The 20,191-nt window shown below is 44.5% G+C and overlaps 1 protein-coding gene across 5 annotated transcripts in view; it reads left to right on the top strand.

Moving 5' to 3' along the window:
- The window catches only part of COL18A1 (collagen type XVIII alpha 1 chain), a 161,776-nt gene that overhangs the window by 74,578 nt on the left and 67,007 nt on the right, over positions 1-20,191 (top strand). For all 5 annotated transcript variants that reach the window (XM_019553636.1, XM_019553637.1, XM_019553634.1 and 2 more), the window contains exon 2: positions 19,438-19,982. In XM_019553636.1, the coding sequence (XP_019409181.1) occupies positions 19,438-19,982 (545 nt within the window). The remainder of the gene's footprint in view (positions 1-19,437; positions 19,983-20,191) is intronic.

The following is a 20,191-nucleotide window of genomic DNA, read 5'->3' as shown; positions in this document are numbered from 1 at the left end:
TACGGGACCTGAACCTGTTCAGCCTCCACAAGAGAAGGCTGAGGGGGGATCTAGTGGCCTGGTACAAACTAGTCAGAGGGGACCATCAGGAATTGGGGGAGTCCCTGCTCCCCCCAAGCACTACCAAGAGTGACCAGGAATAACAGTCACAACCTGGCAGAGGGTAGATTTAAGCTAGATATCAGGAGGTGCTACTTCACAGTCAGGGCGGCTAGGATCTGGAACCAACTTCCAAGTGAAGTAGTGCTGGCCCCTACCCTGGGGGTCTTTAAGAGGAGGCTAGATGAACACCTTGCTGGGGCCGTTCGACCCCAGTACTCTTTCCTGCCATGGCAGGGGGTCGGACTCGATGATCTGCTCAGGTCCCTTCCGACCCTAGAAACTATGAAACTTTTTTTTTCCAAGCATGCGGTTGGTCCAATAAAAAATATTACCCACAAAAGTTCTTGCTTCTAGCATAAGACACAGGTTAACCATTCACTGGGTTGAAAACAGGTGTCATGGACACTTTTAGCATGCATATTTTTTCAACATAGCATCTGGCTGTATCTGTTTGGCTTGTTCAGCTGTATTGCAGTTGCACATTTATGGATGCACCTGAACAAAGTTTTCAGTTACCTTCAGTTATTTTTATACTACTTCTATGATCAAATGTTGCAGTGTTTTGTGCTCAGTGGAGTCTACTCTATTGGGTATTCTTCCTTTTGAAATTGTGGTTGCATTATATCTATACTGGCTGTCATTTTTATGGCATTAGTTAAGATGAATTAGATTACAGTTCCACTTGAATGATTTTATAGATGCTTGGCCCATTATTAACTGTGTATTTTCTCTTCTCAAATCCTCATCTTGTAAATTGTCCTCAAGTGTACAATGTGGAACACATGGGTGGTTTGAACAGAGATAAGGAAAGCAAGGCAGACAATGGGGATACTTTTATAGATGTAAGACTATTGCCCCAGGCAATCTAACCCTTCATTAGTAAGTGTTGTTGATATTAAAGACTAAGTGTTCTCAGGCTGTGACCGCAGGGTGCACATTAACCCATCACAGGAACACTGTCTGTCGTTTGACCCTGAGGAGTAAGGGTGGATTAGACTCTATCAGGATAAATGTTCCCAGACTAATAGAACAACACTCCCCCCTCACCCCCACCCCCAGCAGCCTATCGAAGAAATCCTATTCTGCCTGTCTCGGGGAAACAGAGCTGCAGTTGGATGAATGAAATTAAGCAGCCAACACTTCTGTTTTATTTAGGGAAAGTTCTATTTCAGTAACATTTTTCTGGATTTTTTTTTTCCTTTATGGCTAATCCCAACAGTGTTTAAAGGGCTATGGGAGTCATTTTTTTTAAGAGCTCCTCTGCTCCTGCTGCTTATTTCTCACCCAGTTAGAATCCTTGAAAGCATAATCATTTCTGCACAGCAGTTGACTGGATTACAGCAGAAAGGAAATTGGTTTGGTTTGGCATCTGTTTCGGAGTTTGTCTACCCAGGGGAGGTAGGGCACTGTGTGCTCAAGTGCAGATTTATAGCGTAGCAAGTACTCTGTCCTAACAACTCATGTGAAGGCTTGTGGTAAGTGAGCCACCTCACACTTAGTGCTCATTAAAAGTACCTGCATGGGGAATTAGTGTGGAGTTCCTAATGCAGTATACAGTCACAGAAGAATTTGGGCATTTATACACATTTGGCTGATGTGTCGGAGATCTGGCGTGTTGGAGCAGACTCGATTAGTTGAGTCTGTTCTGCGCATGAGCTGACGCATATGGTGCTATGTCGCATGCATTTGTATAAATGGCAAAATGTGCATCAGCACTTCGAAAATGGCCGTTGTGTGCTTTTGAACTAAAACACCTTCAGTGTGGTTTAGTTCAAAAGCATGCCACTGCCATTTTCTCAGTACTGACGTACATTTCGCCATTTATACAAATACCCGAACTGCTCTCTAGCATCCCTACATAGACAAGCCCTCAGTGACCCAAAAGGATGTATGCGACTCTTCCACTTGTCCCCTTATTTAGAGCCCAAGTGGGTCTGAGAATCTGTGCCGTCTTCTATCACCCTTTAACCCAGACAGCAGTCCACAGTAGGGGCTAATTTCTAAATTGCATGATACTTAATTGGGCCCTGTAGCCATTTCCTCTAGATATACAACAGCTTTGTTTCTTTCCTCTAATTTGCAAGGCAGAATATCTGACTTCAAAGGCCTTTCACGCATGCCTTCAGGCAGAGCTGTAGTGAGGCATTTTGGTGCCGAGTGCAGGTCACATGCAGAGTGCTGCCCTGTGTGCTACTGTGTGATTACTTCCATTTGATTTGGCATCCCCAGGGCAAGGGTGTGCAGTACCAGTGCAATACTTTTGCTATTGTACTGTCCCCAGGGCTGAGAACTGTCCTTGAAACTGGAAATGCCAGTGTTGGCCCTGACATGACTAGGTAGTCCAGAAGAGCTAGCTTTTGCAGTAAGTTCCCAGACTGGCCCTGCATCTTACAGAAAAGCTGGGAGCAGAAACCGGGGATTCCTAGGACTTCCTGGCGGTTTGGGACCTTGACAGCTGTCAAGACAAGCCTGTGGGTAGCCAGCAAACAGTGGGAACAACTGAACTGTTACAGACAAAAATACAGAGTTCATCTTCTGCTTTGGCCTGCGCAATGGCTGTACAGCTAGCATGAAGAGGGTGCCCCCAGATCAGAGGTGGGGTGGTGGCACAACGTGGATATGGGAAGAACAGTACTCCCAAGCTTTGCCATTTGAAAGTTAATACAGCTGGAGCAGCCCAGAGGTCTCTAGATCCTGAAAACACAAATACCCTTACCAAGTCTCCCTCCTTACCCATGTCCAGGCTGTTGTGTATAGCTTAGTTCTAGGGCCACTACCATTGTGTAAATGTGATTAATAACAAAGACAAGCAAAGAAGCCTGCCTGCTGTGTACTGTAGGCCAGGCTATATCTGAAAAGCATGCCCACCAGGAGGCATTTATTTTTCTGTAGTGACTCTAAATCAGTTTGTGACCACAAGTTCGTTACCATGGCTAGAGGGACAGAAGAGATGTTTTTTCAACACAGGGCACTTCACCTTCTTGAGGTTTTGCTTAGATGGTTCCTGCAAGGGGAGTGTCTTCTTTCTACAGCCCTTGCCTTGTCAGCTCTGAAGACTAAAGCACATGGTGGTCACAGGATAAAACCAAGGGCACAGGGTCATGAAGCAACCCTTCCTGGGTGCTCATTGAAGCTCTGTTTAAGACTTCCAGTATGCCTTTGCATTTCAATCCATAGTTCAGATGGACCTTTGTGTTCTAGTGCGACTACTGCAGGGGGTACCTGTCTGCCAAAGGGAGCGGGGTGTGTGTGTGAAATTTGATAGGAAAAAAGAAGGAACAGGATACAAGAGTCTGGGAAATCTATTAGAGTTGCCAAGGTTTGGCATTTATTTTCCTTAAAGCCCCAGCCCCTAGAGTCAAGTGATCACTTGAGCAGCTCAGCTTTCATTAAAAAACAAACAAACAAGCTTTAGTTCTTGTGCCTACTCAGGGAAGCTTGGAAAGGCAGCATGCGCGCACCACAAGGTACCTAGTAGTTGTCATTAAAAAAAATAAAAGCTTTGTGACTTTGAAGCCAGTGGTATATTTTGGAAGCTTGACTCCCAATTTTATGAATGATTGGGGTCTGCCATATTGCTCTGTTATATGTTCTTACCTACCCATGTTTATTTTCTTCTGCTACTGTTCCCCTTTGTTCCTTCTTCACATACCTGCAGCTGCTCACTTACTGCAGATGCTTCCTCAGCCTGACAAAAGGTTTTTAAACCTGAAAGCTCTCTAAGAAAAAAATTTTCAACTATTTAGTTGGTCTAATAAAAGATACCAGATTTACCCAAAGAACCTTGTCTGCCACTTAATGCTTGGAAATTTCTGCCTCTAGTCAGATACTGCCAGGCTTGATGATCTATATGCATGATTAGCTGCATCATCCTCAGCATAGGTACCAGTTATTGATGACAGGAGGGCTTTATTATGTCCTTGTCTTTTAAACTGCTGTTACCATTTTGTTTGTTGAGCATGCAGGAGAATTCAGGAAAGGGCAAGGCCATTTTGCATAAATGGTCTCTGGATAGCTTTGTGTTTCTGGGTAAACTTTGAATCAAGAGTTGTAACAGGCTTAATTTTAGCATTTTCTTCTTCTTCTTCTTCTTCTTCTTCTTTTTTTTTTAAAAAGGGATTCAAACATTAAGCCACAAAATAATATTCCTGTTTGCTCTCTGTTTAGGTAAATATTTATCCTGATTGTGGAATCAATATTTTCCAAAGGTTGATAGTTCAGATCAAAATGTCCCCCATGGATTAAGGTTCATTTCAGTTCTTGGCAAGTGCTCAGTGCTCTTTTACAGTGTATTTTTTTAGAGAAATATTAGCATGTTTTATGCTAAATGAGCAAAGGTCTAGAAGAGTTTTCTTTCTCCTAAAACCTGAAATGTCAGCCCAGTTTCTGGCTTCTATTTCAAGAGATCTGGTGAAGTAGCTGTGTTTGGGATTTAAGGTGCAATGAACAGTGAAATCATTTATCTTTCCTTCTGACTTATTGCAGCTTGTCACCCTATGCAGTTGGAGGATAGACAAATTGGTCTCTTGTAACAACCTAGACAGATATTTAAGATCATCTCGTTTACCCTTGTGCTTCCTTCTTCTTTCATGTCCTTGTCACAAGGACTTTAACAGAATTTGTAGGGTCCTTGTAATCTGATAGGTCACATCAATGAGAGTTTCTGTTATGGCCTTGAACTTGCAAGCTCTGGGCTGTCAACCATGTGCCTTAGCACCTGCACCACCCCAGCTCCCACCTTGTATATAGGGCCTTCAGTTATTTTAGAGACACTTGGCTCTGTCCCTGTAGTACAAATCTGTTGTTGCTCATGCTGGTCATGACTGTAAAGTATTGACAACAAAAATATTGCATCACAAACCTTCAGCAGATGTTGTACTTGCTAATGGCATACTCCCCATATTGATTCTGGCTTCTTTGCTGTGGAGTGTGATGTGCCACACTGGATCTTGTTCATGCAGCTGATGGATGGAGAGGTAGGAAAACAGGTCTGAGGTGCAAAGCTGTGTATGAGTAATAACTCAGCTCACAAAGGTCTTCAGCTACTGCTACTATCTGGTTTGATTAGGGGGTATAAACATGAGAAACTGACAGAGTAGTGGTTTTCAACCTTTTTTCATTTGTGGACCCCTAAAAAATTTCAGATCGAAGTGCAGACCCATTTTGGCAATTTTGAATGGAGGTGCAGACTCTTTTGAATTGTAAGTTTGGGTATTCTTTTGTGGACTTCTTAGACATAGTCTGCAGACTCTCAGGGGTCCACAGACCACAGGTTGAAAACCACTGCACTAGAGAGCCTGATACTGCTCCACCTCTCTCTCTCTCTCACACACACACACTCACACTCACACTGCATGGATTTCAAGTTTGTCCTCATTATTACATTGCTACCTGAATTTCTTGCTAAAAAATGCATTTTTTAGGTAGTTATGGGCAGAAATCCTTGGTAAGGAAGGATATTGCCATGTAGCGTATAATATGCCTCAAAGGTATGGTTCGAAGTCTTAAGCAAGAACAGGCAGAACCTGTGCCAGGTCCCAACCTTGAGGTGAGATCTGGTGTGGGGATAGAGGGGGTGGGCACTGAGGTTTGTGAGCTTGGTGCAAGATCCAAGCCTAAGACAAGTAGCAGAGAACTACTTCCCTTTTTACCATTGTGGCAGGGCGGCCTCCAGGGGTGCTGTGACCTCCCCCAGTGCCCTACCTATCCATGCCAACTCGGGTCTTGAATGCACCCTCTATCTCGCCCGCCTTACTATGCCTGGAGTCTACTTTACGCCCTCTCCCGGGGCCTGCTTGCTGTCCGCGCCCTCTCCCAGGGCCTCTTACCCATAGACAGTGCCCCACTGGGGCCTGTGCCTCGCGCTTCCCGTGCCTTCACCCCCAACTGGGGCCCGTGTCCCGCGCTTCTTGCCCGCACTGGGGCTTCCTATGCTTGCGCTTCTCGCGTTCCCGCCCACGCTGTGGCCTATGCTCGCGTCTCTCACGCTCCTGCCTGCGCTGGGGCCTTCTATGCCCGACTCAGGCTTCCCAGAATTGGGGCTCAGGCAGCCTCAGCCTTACCTGGCCCCCAGACACCTCTTTGGGTCCTGTGCCCAACCATGGATGGTCTCAGAGCACAGGGACCATAAAAATGATTTTATGCCCTATTCCATTATGCTCAGAAATGAAGTAACTGGAGAAGCGATCCCAGTGGATTTCCATGGGTACACAGTATTGAAAGGGAAGCAGTGCCAGCAGTTATGATGTACGCTATGATGTCATCTAGGATTCTTACACATGCAGAGGAGGAACCAGTGCCTTTTTGTTGAGTGGCAATGATGGTTTTGTGGTGTTATCCATGTTTTAGGGAATCTAAGGGACTGACAGCTTATTTGCAAGCAGTTCAGGGCTCTGCTCTGTTTTTTCCTAGTGCTGTGTGCATTACAGACATAAATCCTGGAGGCAAGAAGAGATTTCAGTGGACTGAAAGGCAGTAAGTCCCTGACATTGGCCTTATCAAAGTCCCTGCAGTACAGCTGGTAGTTACAACCACTTGGGAATTTGGAACAGCCAGTATTCACTTAATAGCACCAGCTCAGGGGCAAAATGCTTGCATCATATCTTAGATTTGTTGGCATGTATTTTTTGTCATTTTTCCAGCTGCTAGAGGTTATGGAACAATGCACCATTGTAAGCAGCAGCACTGGAAGATCTCTTGGTCAGGCCTGGATGTGAATCCAGCTCTGTGCAGTCATTCTCATGGAGCTCAGGCAACTCTTTCAATAACCCTCCCCATGAACAGCTCCAAACCTGCACATTCAGGAGTGTTAATTATTTCTCTTCTGCTGCAGTGGGACAGGATTCATGTGCTCTGGGGTCTGCTTTGAAATTTCTTCCCCCTGTTCTTCCATGAGCAAGATTAAGTGATCGGGTCTAAGGTTTAGTAAAATGTACTTTACTAAGACCGAGTAAATGTGTTAAGGTTCAGCGTGTAACACACTTCAGAAGAAACAGTAGCAGAATGACATGCTTTTGCAGTATTGCAGAAGGAACCACTTAAGTGAGTCAGGTGCTCTTGGAAGAGTCCTGAGTCTCCAGATTGAGATGCAGGACCATACCTGAGGGAGAAAAGTTCCTGAATCCAGATAGCGTGAGATGAATCATATGTAGTATTTTGAACATCTTTATGGCAGGCACTGAAGCTTTGGGCAGTATCTAGCACAAAAAAGGGTTTGGTCTGGGCAGGCCTCTGGCCAGTACTGTGAGCCCAGTGACTGCAAAGTCAACAATGGTGGTAATAAATACATTTGAACTGTTAACTTTACTGATTTTGGCAGACTGCATTGAGGGATCACTTGCCAGCCCCAATGTGTTGTGTGATAAGAAGTGTCTAACTTTTTTAATTAACAAAGCTTTGCAGAGTATAATATAGAGTTCAGTGCAACTGTGGAATAGTCATGGCAACCTGTGAATTTATATGTCATCTTATGTGCAGACAGAGGTAGTTAGCTATGTTAGTTTGCACTCAGGCAGAAAGCGGGGTAGATTTGCATTTTACATAGGTTGACTATATGGAAATCTGAGACACTGCTCTCTCTCCCTCACCCTTTCACTCTCACAAATCAGCACGGGCAGGGCTGCATGTTGGGCAGGTGGTGGTACCTGCCTGCCTGCATGCAAATCGCTCTGTTCTGCTCTGTTCTGTTCTGCTCCAACTCCCAGCCAGACTGTCCCACGCCTCTGCATTTCCAGGATGCCCATTATAATTCCCAACAGCTGGCTGAGACCAGACCCTGAAATCCAGGACTGTCCTAACTAAAATGGGACATATGGTCACCTTGATTTTACAGCAGCTTAGTTTATCAGATGCAGGTTCATCAGACACAGCATCCCTTAATGGCATCTGACAACAAAGTGGTTGGGAGTTTTTTAAGCATATTTTGCACTTAAGGCAAATTTTGATATTGTGGATGTAAAATCCTGCTCACAAAATAGCTATTCAGCAAGTTGATGTTTGAGTGTGATGTATTTTTGAGTTGCGGTGCTTAATGGAAATGTGTAACAAGCTACTCTTTTAAAAGGATCCCTCAAGATTGCTTTCCCCAGAATTGCATTCAGTTTTTCTTGTATTTGGGGGCTGTGTGGAAAGGGTGGTTCTGCTTCGTCTTCTTCCAGACAGCTTGCTTCAGAGAACTGAGAAGGGAGAGAGAACCACATACAAGATGGGGGAGTTCCTTGTCGCTGCTGGGAGTTTCCTTTCACAACGCTTCTGAGTTTAGGACAAGCCACATTGGCCATTCTTCTGTGGCACACTTTCTCCTCACTGCCCCAGATACCCCAGGTGTGTGATGCTTCCTGCCAAGGCTACTGCACTGTTGCAGCTAAAGACCCAATGTAGTGTTGTCCAGTGCACTGAGGATCTACAGATTATTGCCTCCATGCTTTGTTGTGGAGCAGTCTAGGCACAGAACTCTCCAGCCATGGACTAGGATGTGTATTTCACTGAATTAGTTTTTTAGTATTTGTACAGGGAGGGTGCCCCCTCCTTATATTTACATGAAATGCTGCCTTCCTTCTGCAGACATTCTGCTCTTCACCTCTGTGATCTTTTCATTTGTACTGAAGAAGATTTAGGTTAGATCAGGGGTGGTCAAAATGTGACCCGGGGGCCGGATGTGGCCTGCCAGGCCATTCTATCCGGTCTGCGGGGCCCCTAAAAAATTTAGAAAGTTCATATTTATCTGCCCTGGGCTGCCTGTCATGAGGCCCTCAATGGCTTGCCAAAACTCAGTAAGTGTCCCTCTACCCAAACTAATTGCCCACCCCTGGGTTAGATATTAGGAAAAACCATGTAGGAATAGGATGGTGAAGCAGTAGAACAGGTTACCTCCAGAGGTTTTGGAATCTCCTTCCTTGGAGGTTTTCAAGAACAGGTTATACAGCTGCCCATCAGGGGCAATCTTAGGCATCCTTGATCCTGCCACAGTGCAGGGGACTGATGAATCCTTAAAATCCCTTTCCAGCCCTTCCTATGATTCTTTGACACAAAGCTGTCTCCAAGATTGATGTTTCTGCAATTGTTCAGAAGGATTTTTCTGGGGTGGCCAGGATGGAGATCAACACTTTGGATAGAAGACAAGTGTCAGCTTTACCAGATTTCTCTCTTCCTCCCCTTCCTTCCCTCCCACAAATATGGCTACTTGTTCCAAACTTCACTGGGCTGTCTCTTTATAGCTTTGACGTTTACAGAGATAGCATCTGAAACTACATGGAAATCTTACAATGGTTCTTGTAACAGTGAGCACTCTTCTGGTTTGAACTTGCTGAGACTGCCCTGTGTGTTCTGTGTATGCATGGGGCTACCCTGACCTGGCTGAGCAGTGATAAAAACTGTGGTAGAGCTGCTGAATGAATTCCTTCTGCAGGATCCTGAGTGGTTTCTTTCCCTTTTTTCTGTGGGTTCACACTTATCCTTTTTACCTCAAAGTCCCATGGCTAACTGCTATATTTTCCCAAATTCTCCCAACCCAACAGTTTATAATGCATGCTACTCAGTAAGGATCATTGGTCCCTGCCCATTATAATCTTTGTCATTTTCTTCCAAAAATGGCCTGATTCACTCAGTGCCCGACCACTGTGCCTTCACAGTTAGTGCAAAGTCATATCTTTCATCTGCCATTTTTAGTTTCAGGTTTCTTCTTTAGCTTCACAGTGTTTTGATTATTTTTTCAGGATGCAAAGTAATCTAAAAAGAAAAAAACAGTTCCAAAATGGAGGAGAAAGCAGCTGTGATAGTGGGATAATGTGATCTGGTGACTCTTGGTATATGTGGAGTTAATTGGCATCACTGCAAAGTTCACTTGCACCAAGTTGGCATCAGCCCTAACAGTTGACATATTATAGCAAAAATTTTGCACCCGTTGTGTGGGCGAGGAAGAGGAGATGTACAGTGTTGCCAGAAGAATTGGAATTTACTTACAGCTGACTGATTTACGCATAACCACATGTACAGCTGCAGTTGGTAGGAGAGATCCTTTTGGCTAGAACATCCTAACATGCCCTGAGAAAAACAAGAATGCTAGTCTCTGACAGTTGTTTTCATCTGGATAGTTTAATAAATACTTTCAGACATGGAGCATCAGTCCGGGAGCCTTTCCCATGCAGTGCAGGAACAGAATTTATAAGGTTGGAAGATATTGGTGTGAAAAGGGAGGATGTTGTCTATTCCCACAGAAATTGTCACGGGAGCTTTTCTCTCAGCTCTACCGTAGGTAGCATTGCTGTGCAGCTATGATCTCACTAGCAGGGCTCTCCTTTATATGGATGAGGGTTGCACATTTGTTACTCCCCAAAGGGGGATGAAGGGAGTAGACATAGGTACGTATGTAACGAACTCTTTGGAGGCTGTGCCACAGAATGCCCCTCCAGCACCCTCACTGTGAAAGTGCTCCATGGCATACCCATGGGGCTTGAAGGGCACAAGCATAAGTGATGGTCAAGGTACCACTTGTGCTTCTGTATTATGAGCAAAGTTTTAGGTACACACATGCAGTGGCAGCGAGGGTTTAGCTCAAATATTGCAGACAATTTCTGGGGCCCCTTCCTCTGTCTTTTCCTTTGAGCTCTTGGCTGCCTTCTGCAAACTCCCATTTTTCCATTTTCCAAAATGATTTGTTCTGGCTTCAACTTCCCCAGCTGTTGGAGTCTTTTTTTATGACTTTAGTCTCCTAAACTAAAGAGCTCTTGAAATATCAGATGTACTTAGTGACCATGACTGAATCCTGTCTTAACCTTCTCTTCAATAAGCTCACTGGTTTGAGCCCCCTAAGCCTCTGTCTGTAAAGCGGGTTTATTGGACCATAAATTATTATTCTAGATTAGTGGTTCTCAACCGTTTTAGACTCAAGGCACCCCTCATTAGATTCAAGGCACCCCTGAGAAATTTCCAGCTTTGCACTATGGAAAAATAATAGCGCAATTCTTTTACTGCAGACAACTTGGAAAGACCACAAGGTCAGAATGCTTTAGGTGCTATGATGGATTCCTATTTGAAATCTCTGAATTTATCCGGTGAAGCATATATATGTAGGTGTTTGCACACATAACTGCCAATATTGTGGCACCCTGAGGTACACTTAAAAGGACCTTGTAACACCCCAGTTTCTCCAGCCTTTATGGGGTGGGCACCACAACTTTGACTCAGCATCCAGGCATGATCTTCCCAGTGCCATAAGCAGAGGGGACTTCACCTCCCTGGGCACCTAGGGCATTTATACATAACTGCATAATGTGTATAATGTTATCTGTTGTCCCTTGATGCACCGGAAATCCGCGATGGCAATCAACAGAAAATGGCAGCAGGAGCACTTTAACTAATGTTCGTTGAGTGAGCTTTAGTTAAAGTGTCCCTGCTGCCATTTTAAAACATGAGACACTGAATACATGTGACCTTGCAGGTGCTTTAATTGTGCTCGCTCCCTCCACACTAAAGCAGTATATGCAGGTGTTCTTCCTTGTTGTTTCCTCTCTATACCTTCAAGGTTGATATTTCAGATCAAAATGTCCCTAATGGAGTAGCATTCATTTTAGTTTGTGGGGACTGCATTCACCTTCTTGGTTATGGGAAAATTTACTTTTTCACTGCTTTAAAAGGGGAGTGATTGGGAGCCTGCATTAGATGGTGGTATCTGCTTGCTCCTGTAGTGATACAAGTTAGCTAGATGAGTATTTGGAAGGAAGGTGAATGAGGGTTAAAGTTGCAAAGATTTTGCTATGCTTTTACTGCTTCAGGAGCATGGAGACATGACAGTCAGGAGTAGCAGTTAGATTTGATACCAATGCAGTAGTTATATTTGACTACATCCCTAGCCACAGAGTCATTGTCACACATGTAGTTCATGATCAGTTGGTTTCCACCTTAAGTCTGCATTTCACTTACTTAGTGTCACTGCTTTCCAAAACACTGACCCACATCCTGACCTACTTTTATTCTTCTGAGCCATGTGATCTTGGCTTTCCCTGTTTTAGAAGGCCTATGTTAAGAGTGAGGCCAAGTTACCAGGCTATACTGCTTTCTCTGTATCTCTGCTCTGCCATTGTCATTATTTACCAGCCCTACCCTGAGAGACCTGCACGCTCCACATATGTCATCTGAACTCTCTACCAAGCAGTGAGTGTATAGTTTCCTGTAGTCTTTTATCCCAAATGTGCAAGGTATACTTCCAGCCCTTGTCCTCTTGCACATGTCAGTGCTTCTCTCTAAAATGACCCGATGCTGGTAGGGAGAAGGTGGTGTCATGATTCCACCTTTGGTCCCTGTCTCCAGAGGTCAGTGTAAATACTTGGCTCCAGTATGGCATACACTGGTCTCTAAGTGCACCCTTGCCCTTAGAGTGAACTCAGAGGTGGAAACATGCATCTACTGATGTCACATTTGTGCTGTCATAAAAGTTTTTTTGCAAAGCAGAAGCTTTTGTAGGCAACAGCCTGCTTGATCAGATGCTAATGAAGTAGGCTGTTGCCTACAAAAGGTCATGCCTTTCTGAATGAGTTAACTATTAAAAGTGTCACCTTGCCCCATCTTCTGCTTAAATCAGATTGGAAGGCAATTTTGTATGTGTTGTATAGGCTGGATAGAAGAAACCTATGTTGGTCTGTTTTGTAGCATTTAAATTTACCAGACAGCTAAATCAGTTTTTAGCTTGCTGAGAGATGGTCATCTGCCAGCTTCCTCAGCACTAGCAAGATTCCCAGCCTGGGAAATCTGGTTTTTTTCCCTGCTAACTTTTTTGCTGACTGGTCAAAATCTGTCTGAATTGTGCTGTCCGCTTATAATTGCTCCTGTGAGAAAGGAAGGGGAAGGAAGTTAAGTTCAAATTCACAGGAAAAGCTTTCCAGTCTGAAACCTCAGCAAACCCACAACAGGGCTGCTGCAGGGATTTCCAACTTTCTTAAGAAAGGAATTTTCTTTTCCATCCAAGGAAAAGTAACTGAAACCCAGATGAACTATGCGATAGTGTAAAGCAGTCCCCAAAGCACATCTGCTGCCAGAAAACAACAGATGCTGGCGTGATGGGGTGGTTCATGTGAACATTTTGTATAGGGTTAGGGAGGGTTATGCCTGAATCTTCTCACTGGCATGTCATCGTGTACTTCAGCTGAGAATTTAACTAGTGAGAATCTGGCTTAGTGCTCTTCTGTCCTGTTCCCAAGACTGTGCTAGATCTTCATACTGTAAGAGTGTGTGGAGAAGACCAGTATTTTTTAGTGCCTTCCTGACCAGTGCTGGTGGGTGAGGAGTAAATTTCTTTGTTTCGCGTGTTATATAGTTTTTCTTACTTTCAGGTTCATTACCATTTTATCACTCTTCAGGAGGGTTATGCTGGGGCAGTAGTTCAGACTCAGGTCATTTTATTTTACAGCAAAATTATTCAGTGCATCTTTTCTGAAAGCCTTCTTTGCTGTTACTTGTACTGGATATTGCTTCCAATTGGGATGCGTGTGCTATACAAGTGGTGGCTTTGATTTTGGAGCAGTATGGCAATGTAGATGCATATCTGTGTTAGCTGGACTCAGTTATATCTCCAGCAGGTGCCACCCAGCAGCAGCAGGAAGCAGTTGGGGAGCTGCAGCTACCAGAGGGCATGGTTGCATATGTGGTGAGCCGTGTGCTATGCTGTTTGTTGACTGACAAATGAGAGTTCCTGGCAGCCTGGCCATCATGGTGGTAGTAGAAGTACATCTGGAGCTAATGCTCTATCAGTCACCAGGGCAGAGTGTGGGAGAGCACATGCTGGGCCCCTGTGTGGGCGACCCACTCCAATATACCAGCCTATGTGCTGGGAATAGAGCAGGTGCTGCGCGAGTTAGATAAGAGAAGGCTGCCACCACCTTCTGGAGAAGTAATGGAGCTTGAGCTCCCCAGTGAAACCTGGATCAACCCATAGGCACCCTGTGCTGTCCTCATTGTCACAGTAGAGAGGCTCAGATGGGGCTACACAGAGCTGGAATCTAAACAGCTGGGAAACCAGAGGGGCTAAGGTGCTGGAAATAAATTGGGCCTTGTGGAGGATGGCAAGGTAGGAATCCTAGAAGAGAGTCCTTTGCATGTAGCTAAATAGTGCTGGAACTTAGTCCATTGACACCCCCCCCCCCCCCCCCCCCCCAATACTCAGAACTGGGAGGGAACATCTGCACTGTATCCACAGTGATGAGGAGCTCCAGCATTGATGCTGAGGTCATGAGCAAGTCCTGCTGGGGTTAGTCGCTCCCCTTGTACAAATGCTGTGTCTGTCTGAACTTTGGCCCCATCTGTATCACTTCAGAGTTGCCACTAGGGGAGCTGGTGATTACCAGAGGCATTTGCCCTTTCCTTCATACTGGGTGGGTGCCCTGGGGTGCTGTCTTCACAGAATTAAGCTTGTTTATTAGGTAACCTTTTGTGCCATTTTAAACATGGTACTCCCCTGACACTGGGATTGAGCTGTCCCATAAACCCTTGAAACAAGTGGTATTTGGTTGCTTTCCCTTGGGAAAAATCTTACAGGGAAGGGAGGCATTTATTAACTGAGTCTTGTGGCCCTTCTCTGTTCTCGCACACAAAAATTCCCTTTTCTCCTTGTACAAAAATATCCAATAATGATTAAAACCATGGGCTGCTGAGAAAATTCAGTGCTGCTTGGGTTATTCAGTGACTAAATTGAATGGATTGGGAGGAGGGAGAGGTTGGGGAGTTAACAAACCTGCTGAAAAATACTGTTTCAGAAGAGACCAAAACTATTTACAAATTGAGGCTGTATATTGGCTGAATATTTTTGGCTGAAAAAATGTAGAAATATTTCAATTTTTAATATCAACATGGTGTTTTTGTATTAAAAATAGGTCAATTAAAAAGAGTGGGGGAGTGTAAGACAGGGTTCCATAACCAAATAATTAAATGAGAGGTTTTATTAAACAAAGCATTTTGTTTGAACAGAAATATTTTTTCATATGTATCTTTTTTGGTTTGGCCACTAAACTAAAAAAAACCTACAGCTGCCTAGTTCTATTGGTGATTTACAGGTATCATCTTGCTTACGCATTGCAATTTGCATGACTCAAAATTGGATACCATATAGCAGAACAATTAGTAAAGCTCTTTAATGTTGCTGCTGCAGCCCTAGCATGTGACCTTTGCAGGGAAATTTGATAGAATTGTCACCTGTATGGATTTTTCCTAAATGCGGTGCTGTCCTGTTCTGCATTTCCCCTAGCCATTCCATTGGGTATAGTTTCATTTTGTATTTTGCAGAGATTGAAAAATGCAAACAGAGGAAAAATGAGGAAATAAAAGAGCTGTCCAGATATTAAAACTCTAATTGCAGCACAGTTGGAGAAGCCTAAGTGCAGAATGAACTGTTGTTGTCTGTAGGTCAACTCATTTCATCAGGTATAGAAGTTCAACTCCATTTATTGTACTGCCTAGGACTTTGGGCAAAAAACTGGCCATGTGTATTTTCCATTATTTTTTTGAACATGCACAATGTGGGTTTAAAATACTGTCAAAGCATTCCCCATCCTAGTGACTCCTAGCACTCTACAACAATCCTATAGCCACAAGCACTGACTTCTGTAGATGTCCAAACATAGCATCCCATGGCTTGTCAAGTTCTTACCTCCGCCACATTCTCTGGCAGTTATTTATTAGGGCTGTGTGAAGCTTCAGTCCCTGATTCAATTTGGCCCGATTCAGTGGCTGAATCTGAATCTAATCAGAGGACCCTTTAATCTCTCTGAATCGATTCAGAGAGATTCGGTGATTTGGATGTAGATACAGCTTTAAATGTTTTTTATACATATCTCTAGGTAGCAAGGGCTCTGAACACTGTGATGCTGGGGCAGATGCAGTGTCGCACAGGAACACAGGGTGCTCCCCAGTGTGCTCAGCAGCAGACCCAGAAGTGGACCAGAAGCACTTCTGGTCCACTTCTTGGTCCACTGGGGAGCAAGCAGGCAGGGCCACCCTCTCCCCCTCCACCCCATCTTGGCGTCTGGTGCCTCCTGGGTCCAGGGGGGCACCTGGGGTCTCCCTGCGGCTGATCACCGGGTTGGGCAGATGCAGGGGCCCCCTGCGTGCTCCCTGGCAGACCTGGAAGTGGACTGGAAATACTTCCAGTCTACTTCTCGGTTCCTGCTGAACATGCTGGAGAGCCTCCCGTGTTCCTGTGGGACAGTCCATTCGCCCCAGCACCTCAGCGTTCGTGAGCCGCACTGCTACCTCAAAGTATGTAGAAAAAAGCTTCTAAAACTGTGCCTGTGTCTGAATTGCTGATTTGCCAAATCAGCATTGAATCTTCAGATTCTTTATGAACCAGGTTTTCAGATGTAGAGTTTTTAGTAAGCTGTTAGGCTGCTTAATAGGAAGATAAATTAATTTAAATTAGGAATAAGTTAGGCTTAGAAGCAAGGCTAAGAGCAGAAGCACAGGAAGTGGTAACAGATGAGAAAACATTATAGAATGTAGCATGGACACCTGTGTTGCCTTAGTTGGGGGGGTATATGCCCTGCCAGCAACCAGTCAGCCACTGCAGGGGGGGTCCCCCATGGCTAGCTGCACTGACCGGGGAGATGGGGTGTCCCCCCGCAGCAAACCCTACCAACAGTTGAGTAGCTGCACTGCTCCCAAAAGTAGCTGCAGCATTCCCGGAAGCAGCGATGGCCTACATCCAGTGCTCACACTCCCCGGCCAGTGCTTGCAGTGGGGGCACCGGTGCTCCCACCTGCCTGTCACTTGAGTAGGGAGTACAGCTTGACAGGATGCACCAGCGCTCTGAGGGGGTGCACACACTGAGGGGGTGCACTGGAATGTAGGTGACAGATTAGCTCAGCTCTGGGCCACGTAGGCTAAGTACAGATGGTCAAAAAACCTGAGGCTGTTTTGATTCAATCTTGGCAGGTTAATCTAAACTGCGTAGATTGAACTGATAAGCAAGTGAACAGACATTCAATTTTGAATCTGGAAATGTAGCTGCATGCTTGCAGTGGCCCAGGTCAGAAGCTGGGGGGTGAGAGAACATGCCTCCCTGCTTGTTTGTACCAGACTGCTTGGGTTAGCCTGCCCACCCTGCAAGGGGGTGGGGCTTGTGGGGGAGGTGCAAAGCATCCTGGGATGCTGGAGGACTGTGAGCTAACTTGAATATGGAGGGGAATTGGGATAGAAATTCAGTAAACTGATTTAACCTAAATCAGTTAAGACTGATACTGTGTCCATCTAGGTTTATCTTAAAACGGTTTGGGGCATTTTGAAAGTGGTTTATGTGGACTGAGCTTCTGTTTTGTTACAGAAATGAGCTGGTTTCTGATCACTTATACCAGTTTTTGTAATTTTTGCCCCTAGCCATAGAGCTTGTTCAGTGGTTTTGTACCAGTTGGATCTAGTTTGAACTTAGGGTGATAAATTTCATGCATCTTTGACTATATATGAATTAATGACCTGTTATGGCTACTGATTGGATTATTAAAGCTGGGTACAACACAGAGACTGTGTTCTTCAGCATTAAATGCCTGTGCCTGATTAAATTTACCATCTGAAGATGAAACAAGGTCATTGCTCCTTTAGAACTTATTTTTTGAACTGTAGGTAAGATCATCTCCCTTAGGTGACAGGCACCTTTTAGTGTTTTTTAAAAAAAGACTTTAGAACTTAGTAGATTTAAGATAAATCTCTGTCTGTTTCAGGTGTTATAATTTTTTTTACTTTCAGGTTCATGACTATTTTATCATTTCTGACCATAATAACCAGAATTCTGTTACTAGGCACTTGTGTGGCTTAGTTATTTACTGTATGCTAGGTTTTCTTATAAGCATTCCTTTGTGGTACTTGGTTTTGCTGCCATAGGCTGCTTGAATTTCTGTTGGTCCCCATACTAACTCTGGGGGATTAGCACTGGCCAGTTATTGTCCTCGTCACTTGATCTCATCTAAGGTCAAAGTGCCATTTGGGACACAGTGTAGTGGGTGACTCTAGTGCAACATATGTTACATTCATTTCTCCTTATCTTAAATGTATCACTTTTATCAGTATAGAACAGAAAATAAGGGGAAGATCACAAATAAAATTTTATATTAAAAATCCATCACAACTGTGCTTTCAGATACGTGTACAAGCTCTTTCTTGCCTACTTTTCTCCACATTGTCATGTGCTTCCTTTCGCTCTGGGAACAAAGAGTGTGCCCATCTATTAGTCCTTGACTGAGTAAAGTACTCAGTCAGTCAGTCACCAGTTTAAACGCCTGCTTTAAACTAAACATAAATTAATGCATATAATGAAAGGAGGGGGCCTCCCTAGCCCTTGTGAGAGGGCTCCTTTTTCTAAAATTCAAGCCCATTAATGCCCCAGAGAAGCTCCAAGAGCTTCTTCCTGGTTTGGGTTTTGATAATGCTCTCTTTCCTTATGTTGCTGGCTTTTTGTTTCGTGTTCAGATTTCATAATTTCCAGAATAGCCAAGTGCAGTAAAGTATTTTCCATGTAGGACGTAAAGGAATGCAACCAGAAAGAGTGGTTCATAGAGATCTTGTTTGCCTCATTATCTTCATCATCTGTTTGAGAGAGCGCTTCATTTTGCCAGTCCTTATTCTGCTTAGTTATTATCTAAGATAATGCATGCAGTACAGGGCCTTATGACTCACGCAGCAAAACCAGTTCATACTGGATTTATTCATCTGCTTGTACCAAGGCACTCAAAAAGCCTTGTGCAGTTATGGCAGGCTTAAAATCTTATGCACAAAAAGTAAAGGATTGTTTGGAAAACTCCAGGCAAAGCAGTTGTATAACAAACAAAGGTTCTGTTAGTTCAGGACAAAAACAAAGGAAGAGAAATGAAAATCAGCATATTTAGCACAATTTCCACATTACAGCTTTGGAAGAACAATTACATTCTTAATATGGCCACCTACAGGGAGACTTACTGTGCCCAGTGTTTCAGCAGGTATCAAGGAAGACACTTTGCTTCACAGGAATTATCCTCCTTAGAAGAGAGAGCATTCAAATTTCAAAACCTGGGAATAACCTGATTCCAGTGAAAGGAAGCTAAGGAAATATGACTCCTTTATTTGACATGTTGGGACATCAGGTTTCACCTCCCATGTCAGCCATACTCAACACCTGCCCCCTTTGTGCTAAAGGAGACCCAATCCCACAGGGGCATGCCTATAGGCAAAGTTGGTTTGTGGCGATTGGCATTTGTCCGTTGTCATTGCAGGATTGGAGCTGAAGCGCGCACTTGTACTGGAGACTCCAATTGTCTCTTGCTGCTCTAGTCAGCTGTTGAGCCACGTTCAGTTTGTTTATCAGTCTCCAATTTTCTTCTCTTGCAGAAAATTTCAGCACAGAAGTTGGACTCTTAGAGCTGATTGGAGATCCCCCACCAGAGCAGATAACCAAAATTTATGGCCCTGACAACAGTCCCGGCTATGTCTTTGGCCCTGATGCCAACACTGGTCAAGTGGCCCGATACCACTTGCCAAGCCCTTTTTATCGGGACTTTTCACTCCTGTTCCATATTCAGCCCACAACTAACAAGGCCGGCGTGCTCTTTGCCATCACGGACTCCTCACAGACTGTTATTTACATCGGCGTTAAGCTCTCTGATGCAAAGGAAGGGAAGCAGCAGATCATCTTCTACTACACAGAACCAGGGTCTCAGAGCTCATACGCAGCTGCCACTTTCACCGTGTCATCCCTCCTGAACCAGTGGACTCGCTTTGCTATTAGCGTGGAGGATGAGGAGGTGGTGCTGTTCCTCGACTGTGAGGAATATGACCGGATTCGTTTTGAGCGCTCCCCTGATGAGATGGAACTGGAGGACGGCTCTGGGCTCTTCGTGGCACAGGCTGGAGGGGCTGATCCAGACAAATACCAGGTCAGTTCTCCAAAACCCCAGATAATGGCTTTCAATAAAATCACCCCCATAAAACTGAGGGGTGGAACCAGCACTTTGCTGGTGTGTTACCATTTATGCAGCATCAACCAAACTCTTCAGCAAAGTTTTGAGTTACAGGAGTGCAGAGCAACAAATATATGTGTGTGTGGGCGGGGGGCCTTGGAGAGGGGTGGGTAGTTGCATATTTT

This window comes from Crocodylus porosus, unplaced genomic scaffold (genome assembly GCF_001723895.1).
Source record: "Crocodylus porosus isolate Cpor-Errol unplaced genomic scaffold, CroPor_comp1, whole genome shotgun sequence".
In the NCBI taxonomy this organism is placed as follows: Eukaryota; Metazoa; Chordata; order Crocodylia; family Crocodylidae; genus Crocodylus; species Crocodylus porosus.
This window is presented reverse-complemented; position numbering and strand designations above follow the sequence as displayed.